The 16,165-nt window shown below is 42.0% G+C and overlaps 1 protein-coding gene and 1 long non-coding RNA gene across 2 annotated transcripts in view; one reads left to right on the forward strand and one right to left on the reverse strand.

Annotated features, from left to right (window-relative positions):
* Positions 1 to 559: 559 nt before the first annotated feature.
* Positions 560 to 12,031, reverse strand: LOC147048764 (hematopoietic progenitor cell antigen CD34). Its single transcript, XM_085923971.1, has 8 exons — positions 11,887 to 12,031; positions 4,927 to 5,031; positions 4,237 to 4,466; positions 4,073 to 4,153; positions 3,825 to 3,945; positions 3,651 to 3,703; positions 3,429 to 3,578; positions 560 to 2,052 (listed from the first exon to the last, which is right to left on the reverse strand). The coding sequence occupies exons 1-8, from the start codon at positions 11,960 to 11,962 to the stop codon at positions 1,858 to 1,860; spliced, it is 1,011 nt and encodes a 336-aa protein (XP_085780097.1). The 5' UTR covers positions 11,963 to 12,031; the 3' UTR covers positions 560 to 1,857.
* LOC147048765 (uncharacterized) overlaps positions 3,912 to 16,165 on the forward strand; it is a 31,639-nt gene continuing 19,385 nt past the window's right edge. Inside the window, exons 1-2 of the long non-coding RNA XR_015067562.1 lie at positions 3,912 to 3,993; positions 4,077 to 4,173. This is a non-coding gene — a long non-coding RNA (uncharacterized LOC147048765). The remainder of the gene's footprint in view (positions 3,994 to 4,076; positions 4,174 to 16,165) is intronic.

The following is a 16,165-nucleotide window of genomic DNA, read 5'->3' on the forward strand; positions in this document are numbered from 1 at the left end:
CCCCCAATTACCTTGTCATTCACGGCAACTGCCAATTAGCGAGACTCACTGATTCACCAAAAGTTACTGAAATAGTTATTTGTTCCACGTTTAATTGGCTTCTTTCTCACGTGGCCTCCCCTCCTCTGCACAGACTTCATCAATAAACCTTGAGCCGAGGCATCATTGTTTGCATTCAAATTAATCTAAATTGGCACGAAAACCTAACAACGTCATTCAAGTGTGCACCTGTCATAAGGTAGGCCAACTGTTATTTCTTCACTCGTGCATTTTACAAACAATTTTAATATAAATCAAAGTAGAATGAGAGATTCTTTTAATTGCATGCTACTAAATTGTTAAAATCCCCATGCTGATTAAATTAGGCTAAAACTGTCCTCAGTGTAAACATGTGCACATACAAGTTTGTGTACTATTTCACTACATTGAGTAATATTATTTTATCTTTGTCATATCCAACTATCTCTGTATGTTTTCTGCTAGTATATCGTCGCTGAGTTGCGGTTGGAAAACTTCCCAAAAGAGATTCCCACTGGTGGATTTGTGATTCACCGGGTAAGTAAAGCCTTCCAGCAGGCTCTTGGCTGGTTTTATTTAGAAAAACATCCTTTCACACTTGCATTTGCACCCAAGAACAAAATTGTTTGTTAAATGTTTGTTTGTTTGTTTGTTTGTTTGTTTGTTTGTTTGTTTCAATCAACTCAACATGCAGGTTTTTGCAATGCAGGAGATAAATAGCCTACCTGCAGAACAATCATGTAAGCACAGGGTAGAACATACTCCAAAACCTAAGAATAAAAGTCACATAGGAAGGCCGCAGCCTCAATTTGACTCCCCAAGCACAAAACAGAGGTGAAGATAAAATGATCAAATTTGTCCCTATTATTGGTATGCATGTACTCCAAATGTACCTTGCAGGTTAAAGTAAAAAAAATAAAAGTAAACGGTTGTGAAGAGACGGTGATAAATCTACTTTTAGATACAGCAAAAGAAGAGCTAAAAACACGTTGCATTCTGATATGATTGACAGCTAACTCTATAGTTTGTGCTTTTTCACTTTATTCTGAATATAAAACAAAAAAGCTGCACACTCATGTCACATTAAAAAAATCAACATGCAAACACAAATGGTCAAAACATACTTTTGCCAATTATTTTTAGGTGTGAATAGCATTGTCTCTATCTCTTCATTAAATCCAAACGGATCATGCAGGTTGCAACAGAGCTTTGGTTTTTATATTGAATGCTAACACAGCATTCTATTTTTGCAACTTTTTCAAATTGGCCCAGGTATACTGGTAGCTAAATCCCGGTTTGGTAAAGATTATTGGATCCCATTTAATACCTGCTGCAGTGCAAGTGGTACACTTGATTTTTTTTCTAATAAGTTTATGAGCAGGTCGGGAAGCCATGAAAAGATTGAGAACATTAAAAAAAAACACACAAAAAAAAACACGGTAAGTTTCAAACCTTTTTACAAGAATATAAAACCTAGTCTATGTTGCTTTACTGGACCTTTGCTTGACAAAAAAAGAAGATATTTGACTGTACTCTGCTGACTCTACAAAACTAAAGGTAAGAAGTATTGACAAATCCAAGACAGGCCACTGCTGATCACTTTTAGTCCCAAATACGTCCTATTCAGGCTCCTCTTGGCGGGCCCGGAATTCCAAACTTTTCACATTACAGGCATTGTCATTAATGTCAGTATGAACCTCGCTGATGTCATTGTTCTGCGTGGTGGATTAGGGGGGGGTTGCTCAGATTTGTCTCTCCAATGTGTGGAAAGCCTTCAAGGCAGCAGACAGAGGGAATGCGGGTAGAATGAACCAGTGGTTGAACATCGGGGAGGGAGGTTCACATCTCTGTGTCAGCCTCCGGGGTCGGGCCTGAGGCAGAGTGCCCATTGGTGGTTGGGGCGGGATTGGTTCCATTTTCTGGTGGAGATTCTCCATTAGCGACGGCGGGCTTGTCGACGGGCTCCTGGGGCAGGGGGGCGACGGACACCAGGGTGTTGGCCTGGTTCTCCTCATCCACCTGGTAAGATTCAGCCTGTTGAAAGCACACAGCATTTTTTTTTAATTGTAATTATTGTATTTATTTTACAGTGTGAGTGTCAAGCTAACACAAACAACCAATGTTTAATTTTCCTGTTCAAATAGAATGTGGAATCAGGCAAGAACGTGTGAAGTGAGAATGGATTTGCTCGTGCAGGCGTACCCCCAAAGTAAACAAACGCATTCTCTCTAAATGAACTTTATGGGGTTCAGCTTTGTGAACTAAGATGAACATGTCCGTCGGGAGGTCATCGAGCGGACGACTGTCACACTAACTCTTTCTGATGGCATTTACTTCTGAAGAGTGGTGCAGGCTATAAGATCTGTAGACGTGATACTCGGGACCTTGAACAATAGCTGTTCCATCAAAACACTGTCATGGGCGTACCCCTGTGCTGTAACTCTAAGAGATGATGTCATGAGCAAGGTTGGAAATGGAACTGAAACCATGTGTAGCTCTCGTGGTAAAAGGCGGGATTAAAAAGAAAAAAAACTTGTGGTGGTTTGAGTTGAGTCAGTCAAGTATGCCTTTGCCAGTGATTAACTGAGAATGTCATTCATAATCTAAAATCCACACTTCAAAAAAACAACTTACTTGCAAAAGTGAAAATGCAAGTGAAATAGAAAGAGTGAAACTGAGAAATGCTTCATTTTTGGGAGCTCGATGCCAACGTCCCATTTTACGACACACCGGGCTATGGAACAGAAGATGAGATGGAAAACATGCAAAAGCTTCCAGTATTTACAACTATGTTCAGTGTAATGGTAAGTTGTATTTCTTTTAATTCACTTCGATAGATAGATAGATAGATAGATAGATAGATAGATAGATAGATAGATAGATAGATAGATAGATAGATAGATAGATAGATAGATAGATAGATAGATAGATAGATAGATAGATAGATAGATAGATAGATAGATAGATAGATAGATAGATAGATAGATAGATAGATAGATAGATAGATAGATAGATAGATAGATAGATAGATAGATAGATAGATAGATAGATAGATAGATAGATAGATAGATAGATAGATAGATAGATAGATAGATAGATAGATAGATAGATAGATAGATAGATAGATAGATAGATAGATAGATAGATAGATAGATAGATAGATAGATAGATATTCTGCATGATATTCATTATTGTTACATTTAAAAAATTGATTGATTGATTGCTACTGGCTCCTGCATATCGACACACTAGAACTTATTATCAAGCCAATAAAAGTGACCTGTACAAGGCAATAAGTCCAGTGGTTCTTGGTATTTCCACCTAAAATGGAACGCCACAGAGTCTGTTCTTGATTTCCTGTTTTCATGGCTCTATTTTTTTCAAGTGTCTATGTCATTTTATTCACTCACCAGCCGGACTCCTTTGGAATTCTTGCGGTGGGTCTTAAAGTAATAACCGGCGACCAGCAGAGCAGCCAGCAGCAGGCCACTCAGCAACAGGGAAACCAGCACCAATTTAGAGTTCTTCCTCCAGTGAGGGACCGCCTCCTTCACACCAGTCTGCTCAGACAAAAAAAAAAACACAAAAAGTAAGCAATAAAGTATTAAGCATCTTTCTATCTTTTTCCCTACCTTGTCTTTGATGTTGTCATTGTTGAACTTGTTAACCCAGGCTTTTATGTCTTCTGCAAAACAGGAGAGGCACATCTTGAGTTATAATCCAGGCTCACTCACGCTTGTGATTCCATCGATCGCCATCCAAAGTACACGTGTGTACGTATCAACATCATTACTCCCGTGTCTGACCTTCGACATACTGTCCAGCTACAAGGATCTGATCCGTGTTGTCCTCCTGGTAGATCAGCAGTTTGCAGTCTTCGCCACACAACTCTTCCCGGACGCTTTGAATCTTCATCTTTGTGTTTTTCTGCAAGATGACCAAAATCAAAAGATTCCTTTTGAACTGATAGAAAAGGTACAGGAGTGTTTGTAGCCATTCATTTCATAAGTATAGTAGTTGATAATTCATTCCTAATTGTACTAATTTTACTTACACAGGTGGAGGACTGGATGAGTTTCAGATTGACAGCATTTTTATCCTGGACTACCTCCTTGCCTACGCACATCACGTCGCCCTACAGGGTTCAATCCAAAGGTGAGTCCATAAGATTTTCCCCCAGTAAAACTCACAAACACTCGTCCAGTGAAGACATCTCACATCGGGAATGTTGTCCGGGCCGTCACCTCTCGGCAGGGCTGGTTCGACAGTCCATTTTTCCTGGATTTGGGGTTCGTCCGCGTACACGTCTACGCTGACTTGGCCGCTTCTATCTGTGTCTTCGACCGCCTTGCTGTCTGGTCCCGTCTGTTTCGTAATCGGAACCGGTGTCGTCTGTACATCGGTGTGTTGGGTTTCCATCAAAACGTCAAACGCTTGATTGTCTGACTCTGAGGAAGAAATTAAGTGGAAACGGTCCACGGTCAGACTTGATGACAAGTAGCTCACTACTCTATCGACCCTGAGTTTTCTCAAAAGTGGACTTTCCAGAAATGCAGCACTAGTGGTTAAAGTTGTCTTAGGAAACAGCCATCAGTCATTTTTATGAACCTGTAAATGTTTAAGTACCCATGTAAAAGCCAGAAAAGTATCCAAACAAGATGAGAAATCTGGCCGCCTTATCATGATAGCTAAATATTTACACCGCACCTTGACATTTCAAGTACATACATTGCTGTATCTATACGATGGGGTCCTACTCTTTGTGGTAATACCTACTGGTTTAAGTGATGATACATATGAACTCCTTTGCGCTTTATGAGGCTTATATTTGCCATCAGTGAGACAGACCTTAAGACACACGGGAGTTAATTCAGAAAGACGGGTTCCCGGGGAGAAATTCCATCTTACCCGGTGCTTGGGTTGTCATAGGAATCATGTCTCCTCTGATGTATTCTTCTGGGGCCACGGTAGACGCTGCCTCAGTGACGATGTCATCTTGTGCTCTCACCCCAGCTGTAAAGAAGTCATACCTCATTTTGAATACTCACGTGGTATAAAGTGGACAGTAATGCATTCACATTGCCGCAAGAATTCAGTTATCTCGAGGCACAATAACAGAATTGTACGCTAACTCGGTTATCTTCACTAATAGAGGTGGGGAAAAGTGATTATACGCTCCATGCTTTGCATTCCTTGGCTGAGAAGGCCGGATGGCATGCAATGAAGCACTTACTGTACAGCCACAAGAGTATCTGATCTGCCAGCGAGATCTTAAGTCAATGAGCGGCTAGTAAAAAGGTCTTCGCTGCAGCCCTTGGTAAATAAACCTTCCCTCATCACGAGACATGGCCCTGCCAACCGAATGCGCTCACCTCCCACCGGGAAAGACGTTGAGAGCTTCCCAGGAAAATCTGAACACGCCAGAGGCGACGCGATGGACTCGTGCCAAAGTGCGAAAAATATTTATTATTGTAGCGGCGGGCTACATTGCCAAAAGAGAGCGTTTCACACCCCATACAGTGACACGTTCTGTCAACCACGCCGGAGCTCTGTTTAGTCTTGGCGTGCTTCTATCTGGGGCGTAGGTTTATTTTCCCCCCATGCCAAACCTAACTTGGATGAAAAACCGTTAAGCACTTTGCATTCATCTGTTGATTCGGGACTTTCGACATGTACTCATAGTTAATCAGGCTTCTCATTTAAGTTTTACAGATGGATGATAATAGTTTGATGATGCCTTAAACCACCCATGAATACTTTCCCAACTGTTTGGAGTTATGAGCTGGTCATTATGTCATTTTCCGGTCTTTCCCTCATCATCTAAGACTGTAAAATTGAGTTTTAGTGTGTAATTTTTACTATGTGACTTTCCACTGCGATATTTGTTTTATCTTTTTGGGACCCCACCCTGTACCGACAGTGAGCTGGCGGCGCATTTGAGGCCTTTTGTTCGGCGTGACAGATCAAATTGCAAGCGAGGAGGGTCCGGCAATCAAACCAATACACGGCGGCATTCCTGCTGCCCAAATTTGCGCTGCCCTGCCAAAGCACCACCATCATGACCTCACTTCCCAAACATTCCCATCATGCATCAACTCTGCAGATCTCATTACGCTCTAGCTCACTCACTTGCTGTCTCGCTATGTTAGTTTTGCTGCTTACCGCACTCTGCAAATTGTCATATTGTTTGCAGCTTTGTTTACATGCGGCTTTTATTTCCATTTTGGCCTTGCTTTCACAAACTTGGCTTCAGACATTGCAATTAGATATATGATGATTTTTTTTCTTCTTTCCATCATAAATCCCAGTGATATAGTTTACATCTGCAAAGACAAACACACATAGGTAAACATTTTTACCCATTTGATCTGTTTACTTCCAATCTAGAGTTGCCGTGACTGGAAAGTTTTTTTTAAAGGTTTTTCCCCCAACACTGTTTTTGTAAGAAGAACTAAAGGTAGTCACTTCTACAACACAACATTTGGTGATGTGCCAACTGCCACACGTCTGTCTGCTGCTTGCTTCATTTGGTAAATCAATGTGACAAGCAGGTGCCACGCTGCATTTTTTTGTGTGAGCAGGTGCAGCGGCCAAAAATCTTCACAGAGGCCCTCTGCCATGCTCTCTGTTTGCAACTGTCCATGACAGCTGCTCATTATATGTATGTGTATAGGGGAAATATGGTTTCAAACATACCTGACCTTCTAAAGTTTTCGCCATGTGTCACCTTTTGTGTTTTTTTACTTGACTGCTTGGTTCTTGGTTCAGGTACAATCTGACCAAATGGAGTAGACATTCAACAATGTCTTGCGAACAAAGGGGTGAGGGAATCTACTGCAGGAAGGATTGATTTAAAAACACGGATGTACACGGAACGTATACTCCCCATCGCGTACTTTGTTAACTTTTTCCAGGTGGCACGGCTCACCCGGTTAAAGCCGTGTGTCAAAGCGGGAGTGACAAGGTGAGAACTTAAGTTGCTCATTTTTGGAGTTTGCAACGTTGTCCATAATATTTGGTGGTTTCTACAAAACATAGTACATGACCTGACGATCAGCCCCTGACCTTCTGTCTCTCTCTTTTATAACCCTGGTCTGTAGGCTGTCTACAGCTGCCATCCTTCTTTGTCTCTGGGTGGTCCGCTTGTTTAATTTAGCAGAAAAAGGATGAGGTTGGAAATTGCTAGTGCATAAATTGGAGATTTTGTTACACAAACATGACTGAGTCAAGTGGCAGAGTGGTGAGAAGCTAAGATGCGTTGTTTTTAGCTCCGTCGCGGCTCCCTCTTTGTGGTGGAGCTGAAGTAGACCTGTGGGGCATGGCACCGTCCCTCAGTGGTGTTAGAAAATCATTTTGACGTATTATTGCGAGTGACCCTTGAACCCCACAGAACCTTGCTGTCTTGTACATATTTTGAGATTAACATTGTGGCTGTGCACAAATCTTCACCGAAGAACCAGATTCTAAGAAGGTACATAAAGTGGGCTCCACCAGTTATCAAACGATTCAAAGTTTTATATTTACAATTTACAACGGATTCTCTAACTTGTTTGGTGTTTTTATTCATCACCATGTGTAAAGTTATGAGGTTTGATGTTTCAACTATTTCAATGATTCCCCGTGGGAAACATTTTTCAGACATCCGGACAAGTTTGACGTGCGACCCAAAATGATCTACCACAGAGTTTCCATTTCACTTGACTTCAAACGTAATACAGTGGCCCCAGCCCTCCCGCCATTTTTCTACGATGAACATTTGTGATCATCAGTTTTGTGTCCCTTTGGACAATTTCAGCAAACCTCCTGAAACATGATGGTAATTAGCCTTGACCCCTTGCGCTGACTTCATCACTCCATCTTCGATTTTCCCACCAGAAAGAGGACTGGAGTGGTCTGTATATATATATTCCAGCCCAAAAGACCCCCCTCTCCCCATCTCTCGGGACCGGGGATGGAGGAATGCGGTTGGCTCGAAGCCTGCCGGCTCCACTCCCCTCACTCACTGCTCGCCCTCTCCCAGTCACGCATTGCTAATCCCAGGCATCCTTCTGAGGTGAGACATACACACCTCCCACATTCGGAAGAGGAACGTGTCAAGAGCCAGACCATAGCCATCTCCTCTCACTACATGTGTTCTTTATTTCACTGGCCGGGACAAATAACGAGCAACATATTTCCCACGGTTAGCGAGAACTCGCCCTGCCTTTCTTTGCTATTAAACTTGTCTTCTTCCCATTTGCATCATCTTGTGCCCAAATAATATGGCATCTGCATTCTCCACTGGACCAACAACATTCCAAAATTTCTCCGAATCATAATTGTGTGACGGATGGCACAAAGCCCTCATATTTTTCTAAGATTTCAACCATTTAGGTTTTCCAACTGCGACCAAAATGTAATTGCATGGCGATTTGAAAGCTTATTGTCAACACTGAAGCCGTTGTGACTCACTGTGACCATTTCAATAAAGACCTCTGTGTTCCCAGCAGATGTTTTCTTCATGCTATACGTATGAATGCCATGCTCCGTCTTGATTTAGCTGCGGTTAAAGACGTGACGGATGGCCTAATATAGTTGCTTAAAATCGCCACTCTGTGCTTGACTGTGGGTCAGCATTGGTCAAAAACTTGACCTTTCCAATGAGATTACTCGTCACAAAAGGGACAACACCGTCCTTGTATACATCAAAGCTTCTGTCTTCACAAAGACGTAAATTTACACCGTGGTAGCCTTTACTAATCAGCGTAACATTTGGTGACGCCATGCTGTCTTCCATTTTCAGCATGGCAAGTTGTGTGAGTGGAGCTGATGTCCATCTTTTTCTTTACTCTTCAGTTCACAAAGTTCAGTTCATTGAACAACTTCATCAAAACAACTCAAATACCTTTTGCCACCTATTAATTAAATGAGAAGTCAATGTAATTTCATATCCCGTTCCTCCAAATAAACCCAAGTCGTAGAGTTAAGAACATTTGGAGGAATGTGACACCAGTGCCTCGCCCCTTTGGGTGAAATGCGCTCTGCAACTCTACCCTCTTTGAAACAACAGGCTGCTGACCCCCAGTATCTTGGCTATGCCGAATACCCCCACCCCTTCATTTCTGTCAGAGCGATTGATGGCCGTCCCGTTCTCTCCCCTTGGCAGAAAAACAACGGGCCTTCATGGTTTCAATCATGTCCGTAGAAGCGACGCGTATTTCACCCACTGCTGCCCAGCTGCAGCTGACCCGACCCAGAGAGCCGCTTATCAAAAATGCCGTGCCTGCTTTTGAGGGCCACAATCAGGAAACGTGACATCTGCTTTCAATTGGCTGTGGGACCTCACCATCCCCCTTTGCAGTCTACACGCTCACATTTGGCTTTGTTCAGAATAGGCAAGTTAGGTTCCATTGTGTGCAGGTAAAAGTTTGAGGGATGGGCCTGCCTCGGCGGATGTATTGATTGCACACTATGAAGGAATTTGAGAGGTACTGCATTTTCAGAAAGGTAACTATTAGTGTATGCATCAGGGCTGGTGTTTCCTCTAACAAGCCATTAAGACTCCTGGAGTGAGTGCACTTAGTCTGTGTAAAGATTTTGAAGCATTGTTCAGTGTTTTAAGCGGTTAACATTGCCGTCAACTTGCCGTCCATGTTTACAACTTTAAAGCATGAATTGGTTTGATTAAAATAATCTGGTATTTTGGGACGGTAAACGTTTCTCTAAATAGTGTACCAAATTGTTGTAAACATTCAAGTGTGTATGTGTGTGTTTGTTCCAATTTCCTTGTCCAAACAATGAGTAGGATATCCACGGATTTGAGGTACAAAGGTTTGGATTTACGAGTTTGGTCACTGAAACAAATTCAACTTGTATGGGATTGACTTTCCGAATTAAAAGAGTGCTCGACTGCTAAACACCTAACATGGTTATGTTCCACTGTGGGTTATGTAAACAGGAAAGCAATAGCTCCATCAAGTACAAGAATCAGCACATCAGCTTGTAACTGGTCAATGATTTAAGTGCACCCAAATGCATTACTATGCATGATGCTGCTGCATGCTGACATTAAATGTAAACTCAGCATGAATTCCCTGCTCTGTCGAGATAATAATAATAATCAGGATTTAGCGCTTGTCTTCCCAGTCTACCCGGCAACATTTCCATTCTAATATGGAATTGACAATTAACTGACTAATCAACAGGAGGTCTAGAGTAAAGCTTACCACTGGGACCAACTAAAGAGTGTTAAGAAGTGGGAAGGTAAAATTAAGATATTTTGTGAACAATGAAAAACTCAAAAAAAAAAAAAAAAAAAGGGCCTTAACTAAAGTTGCTTTTCAAATCATTTTTACCAAAGATATCCATGTATTATGAACAGTTCTCAGTATGTACTTGACTGGGAAGTGACTGAATGACACTGGTGCTATATTGCCTATTGGACTACATTTACTACGTGTATAGCGGCTATACAAACAATGATTACCATAATTCCATACTCCTAGCTTGGCAGGAACCTTGGGTTGGGTTCGCTGCCGGACTGAAGAGCCGCCCTAAAACCACTTCACAGTGCACACAAATCTTATATTGTGTTGCGGTGAAATATGTTAGGTGGTCTATCCAAACACGAGAAATATCCTTGACTTATGTCCCCATTTTTCCACAAGAAGCTTGTTGAAGGTTTTTTACCGCAGGAGTTTTCCCATGAGGGCCTGTTCATTATGTTACCAAAACTCTCTCTCTCTCTCTCTCTCTCTCTCTCTCTCTCTCTCTCTCTCTCCATTTGTCCCGGTCACCATTACACTCTGGAAGGCTTATAAATCTCAGCTAAGTCTTCCTTGCTTGCATAAAATGCAGCCCAGCTCCAGTTGCCCAAATTGACACAACAATTCAGTTGGTTATTTGAATCCAGGTCAGGAAGCAGATGTTTGCTTCAAATGTAAAGCAACACTTGAGGAGTTTCCATTTCGATGATATTTGATGCCTGGGCCATTCATCTCTGCATTTTTTTTAATTTTTTTTTTCAACACTTCTCTATGTGGATGAGCTCATGAGCTGTTGAAGACACCTGCTTTGAATTAAATCATCTCATGTGTGATTAATGTAAGGCCACGACACAGGAGGTTTAGTTTGCTCTTCGCTCCAATTTGATATGAAAGACTGATTTAAACTTTGCTTTGTTGCATCTTATTTGTGGGCGACCCTCCAGCTCTTTCATGTTATGATTGATGAGAGAAGTGGGGTTTAAATTGCCTGGCTGGAGCTCCACTTGAGGAAAGGGCTTTGATTACAGAGAGACTTAAAAAGTGTTTATTTCCTTATTTGGTGGTGGCTTTGTGAAATTAGATGAATTCCAAGTAGCTTTTGAAGGGAAAAAAAATGTTAAAAGGCCAAAATTCATTGTGCAAGGATTGGTGACGAAACAAAGCATGAGGTCACCCTAAGATGTTGCAGAGGAAAATAAATGAAGCTGCCGTTACGTCGACTAGGAACAACTTTTATATAATTTCTTCAGTTGAACTTGAGCACGCGAGCTGATCCAATTTTCCAGATAGTTCAACTCCATCAGTCAACTTGAATGTCTCACTTGAGATCCCACAATGATGGCTGAGATGATCTCTTTGTTTGCCTTGGCGCACCACATCTTGAGGCTCCAAAAAGCAATTACCCCCAAAGCAAGTTTTTTTTTTTAATTTTTTTTTTATTTTTTTATTTTATTTAAATCAAAGCAAACTGTAGATCATCAGGATGAGAAAGCTCATAGGGTTAAATCCTGGATTCAAACTGGAAGACCATTCAAACTTCTCCCCCCCGCTCTGCTTTCACTGCAGCTTAACTTGTTGAACAAACTTTTTTTTCCACTTTGTAACATTGAAAGATATTACTCACCGATCATGACAAGGAGGAACGCCAAGGCCAGCATGCTTGAGGGTGGCCCTGCTCTCTGAGGAGATGCTGCTGCCATGTGTCTGACGGCGCTGGTCAAAAATGGAGGGAAAAATAGAAGTAAAGCTGGTTCAGCAGCAGTTTAAGGTTTCCTCTTAGCCGGAGCAGGATGGATAAAGCACCACTTGTGTTCGGTCACTTTTATACAGCCCTCCCTCCCTTGTTGAGGCCCAGCCCTGCACCCGTCTTCCTGCTGGTTTCTTTAACCCTTCCTCTCCGGCCACGCCCCTTCCCATGAAGCAAGGCAGATGTTGTGCGTGAGCAGCATAGACGCTTATTAGGAATCTGAGTGTTTAAGAAAAGTTCAAGATTCCTCGAATACCTTTTATGTGTAGACATGAAAAGTGCTCTACATTTGGGGAATTTATTTATTTTTGTGTAGTGATGTAGAAAATTACTGCCAGACAGACGTGTGAACCCCGCTGGATGGGGGCAGTAATCCAACACACAATGAAAGGTGACTGTTGACAAAAGGCCTGGGACGCTCCGCTCTTTAACAGGCTTATGGAGACAAACTGCTGAGCACAATATCACATTGGAAACAAAGATGCGACTCTGTGTTATGCTGATTGCATTTATTCATTTCTTTCGCCCGAAGCTAGCAGCAGTCAACAAAAGGCGGACAGTACCATGAGTGAAGACACCACAGGATCTGTTTAAATATTCCACACTTTTGAAGAGAAGCTCTAAAAAAAACAGCCAAAGTAAAAGTAATTTTCTCACTTCTCATGCTCTAACACATCTGGAAGCACTGGTGAAAGTATGTTAAATGACTTGTTAAAAAAAAAAAAAAAGATCCCATACTCCTAGACAACAGTTAGTCGAAGCTGGCCATCTCTTCTTAAAGCAGTCATCTGACACCCCCTCATCCCATCTCCCCGTTTCGTCCACCACCACCACCCCTCCTCCAACACTACCCAAAGCCCAAGCTCAAACAGTGGGGCGCTGAGGTGTCCAATTGGCCTCTCACTGTGACTTCAGATGAGCTTTGCTCAACACACACAGCCACCCCGATGAGGGAAAGCAACGGCGTGCCGATTACGGCAGCCGCAGCTGGACGGCAGAAGTCACGTCACCCCAGTAAAACATTCATTAGAGTGTTAAGTATTGCAACTGCTTGAGTCCTCCTCAATCACGGCTTCCTGTCGGATTGAACCAAATGGACCCAGAACCTTACCGCATTTTGCCTTTCATTTCCACATAAATTGGAGCTCCTTCAGATTCTTTGTCCGTCATGGTTACCTTTAGAATGCTAGTTATAAATATGAAAGTAAGGTGGGCTAGGTGCTGTCTTCGGAAATGACTGGACGATCATGATCGAAATATTGATGTCTAACCACAGGCTTTATCTTGCAAAATATGTCCGGCGTTTACATGCACAATATATGTCAGACGAAACGAATAACTAGATTTACTCGAATGCCGCGTCCACGGACCCGAGTGTCGGGTCAGTCACATGGCTGGAAAACTAACAAAGGATCCTAACCACACACGACAGATAATGTTTACCACGTGGAAGCCTTTAGGCCTTATCTGTCAATAGTATGACCTTTTCTGCACATCTGTTTTCAAACATGGAAGCTCTTTTCCAACAACAGTCTGTGAATATCAGCCGGTCATCTCCATGATTTTTGACATTGCGGTTACGTTTTGAAAGTGGACTTCAGCCAAATCTGATAGTTGTGTAAAGCGCGCATACTATAGATGCATTCCTGAATTGCATAAAGTGTCTCGGGAGAAATGTTTGCAATGAGCTTTTGTGCTTGCACTTTCTCACACTTTGGGTGCAGCCAAGCCCACAAAAATCCAAATCCAGACCTTTGTAATGACTTTTATTTCCTTGCCCTCTCTTGTCCTCGTTGACTTTCCTGCTTGTTTTAATGCCACCCACGTATCTCTCTCTCTCGTGTACAACCTCTTGTCTTTGCCAAGAACTTTATATAATGGCCATTGTTGCAGTAACTGGCATTTTGGTAAGTCTGATGAGTTTATAAATAATATATTCAAGTTTCTATTAAATGGCAAAAAAAAAAAAAAAAGCATACATTATGCTGAGTCACCACATTGTACCTACTGCGCACCAGTATTTCAATTTCAGTCCTGAGCGGGACTTTTTACTGCACTTTATAAGGTCCACCAGGACCAGGAAATGTCATTTAGACATCTCAAGGAATCTGTAAACATACTCATAGCATGCGATAGCCTTAGACACCTTGACCCTGGAAGAAATCAGCGGTCGTGCACCGACAGATCGTATTGGATGTTTGCACTTCCACTACATTGTACAGTCATTTCATGCATCATTTAGGTGCACTTGCTTTTTCAGACTTCTTCTAGATGTTTGTGGTTGTAACGCGTTATAGATAAGACAAAAATAACAACAACAAATAGTTGATGTTTTGAAGGCAGGAATGAAAACAGTTTTGAGAATGACTGATCAGTGAAAAGTCTTGTTGTTGGTAGTATTTAAAAATGTCAAATGGAATGCCAACCAGTGAACCATCACCAGGGTCATGGGGAGTGAAGTCATGGCCACGCGGTCTCGCACCACAGAAGAGCTTTTGATGAAACAGCTCAGAGCTGATTGAGAGGCAAGCCTTTGCGATTACAGCGGACCCTGAGGATCCAAAAACAAACAGGAGTCAGGATTTCTTTGGGGTTCGGTTTAGTGTTCCCTCTAAGAGAATAATAGCTTGTCAGATGTCTTTTAAAATGATGCTGTCATGATTACAGTTTTGCCAACAAAGAAAAGAGAACTTTTGGTTTTGGGCTGAGGATTTTTGTTCTTTAAATTCCTGGGTGGAATTCTTTGACCGCTGAAGCGTTTGAATTGTGAGGATCCACTATGCTCTGCTTTTAATTAAATTGATTTATGACAACACTTCACCAGTTAACTACATCAATTTTCCATACATCATCAGTTTTCTATTGCGCGTCTCATTCTGGTCACGGGTAATTTCAATGGATCCTATCGCTGACTTGGCGAAAGATGGGGGACGCCCTCTACTGTGTGTCAGCCAATCACAGGGCACACACAGACAAACAACTGTTTACACCTCTGGACAATTTAGACTCCTCGGTGTACTTTCTATGCATGTTTCTGGAATGTGGTCGTAGCCAGGTTACCTGGAAAAATGCCACACAAGCACAAGGGATGACAGGCAAACTCCACTCGGGGAAACCAGAGCAAATATGAAACCTAGAATAATGCTATTCATCACTCCATCGTTAGCTACAATGATTAAAATGTCATAATTAGTCCCATTACTTTGAGATTCATTCGTACATGCACCATGTAGTGCAGTGGGCAATCTCCTCACAGTGCCCTGGCTCCACCCTTGGTTGCCATGGTAATGAAGCATTACTCTCCATTAGACCATCTTTAACAATTTCAAATAAAAAAAAAAAAAAAAACTTCTTCTGTTTCTTTTAAATATCCAATAAGAAACTCTTAAGGTCATGTCAAGCTGTCCAAAGTCTATAAAATGTCTTAGCCCTCAAGCACTGCAAAATGATTTTTCTTTTATTGGGTAACTTTAAAAGGATAGTGGCTAAACTATAGACTTACCCTATTAAACCGCTTTAAATGTCAGCTCTACCTGACTGACTTTAGATCTTAAGAGCTAAAAACCTACGGCGTTTGTCCCCAACCGACTTTTTCCGCAACGTCACGACTTTTTATACCATACAGTAAATTTGCTCCTCCTATAAATCGTAACTATTTTATCTGGTAAGCAAAGTGTGTGCTCCGCATTTTGCTGGTGGAATATTTGAGAGCGTTTGGCAGAAGCTTTCCACGGGAAGTTATAAAACAGCCACTCTCTCCAAATGTGATGCTCTTTGGTGGTGGGAATAGAAAGGCCTGGCCACCCAGAACACTTTAGATTACCTTTCTTAAAAGAAACATTTCAATTTGGTTTCATATATTCCAACAAACAATGCAGCCAAGCACGTGTGTTGTAATGTGGCTTTTTTTTTTTTGACACCCAAAAAAATAAGAGCTGTAAATGCCACAGAGTTTCCTGATTGGCTGCTTCTGGAAGTGATTTCCAAAGGGAAGGAAAGAGTGTCTGAGAAATGGGTCGACAAGGAGACGTGGGACTGATGTGACCATTACCTCTCTGTCTGGTACAAGCGGTGATGACCCTTTTAGTGCGCAGGTCGGAGGACGGAAGTGAGGCAATCATAAACTTGGAAAGCGAGTGTTCCTTTCATCAAGGTG

Source organism: Syngnathus leptorhynchus, chromosome 11 (assembly GCF_054491065.1).
Source record: "Syngnathus leptorhynchus isolate UIUO chromosome 11, UIUO_Slep, whole genome shotgun sequence".
NCBI classification, from domain to species: domain Eukaryota; kingdom Metazoa; phylum Chordata; class Actinopteri; order Syngnathiformes; family Syngnathidae; genus Syngnathus; species Syngnathus leptorhynchus.

Coding starts and splice junctions, on each gene's coding strand:
- LOC147048764 (XM_085923971.1), bottom strand. CDS start 11,962: ATGGCAGCAGCATCTCCTCAGAGAGCAGGGCCACCCTCAAGCATGCTG. Junction 4,154..4,236: donor GCCCGGACAACATTCCCGAT/GTGAGATGTCTT, acceptor TGAACCCTGTAG/GGCGACGTGATGTGCGTAGG. Junction 3,704..3,824: donor AGCTGGACAGTATGTCGAAG/GTCAGACACGGG, acceptor CCTGTTTTGCAG/AAGACATAAAAGCCTGGGTT.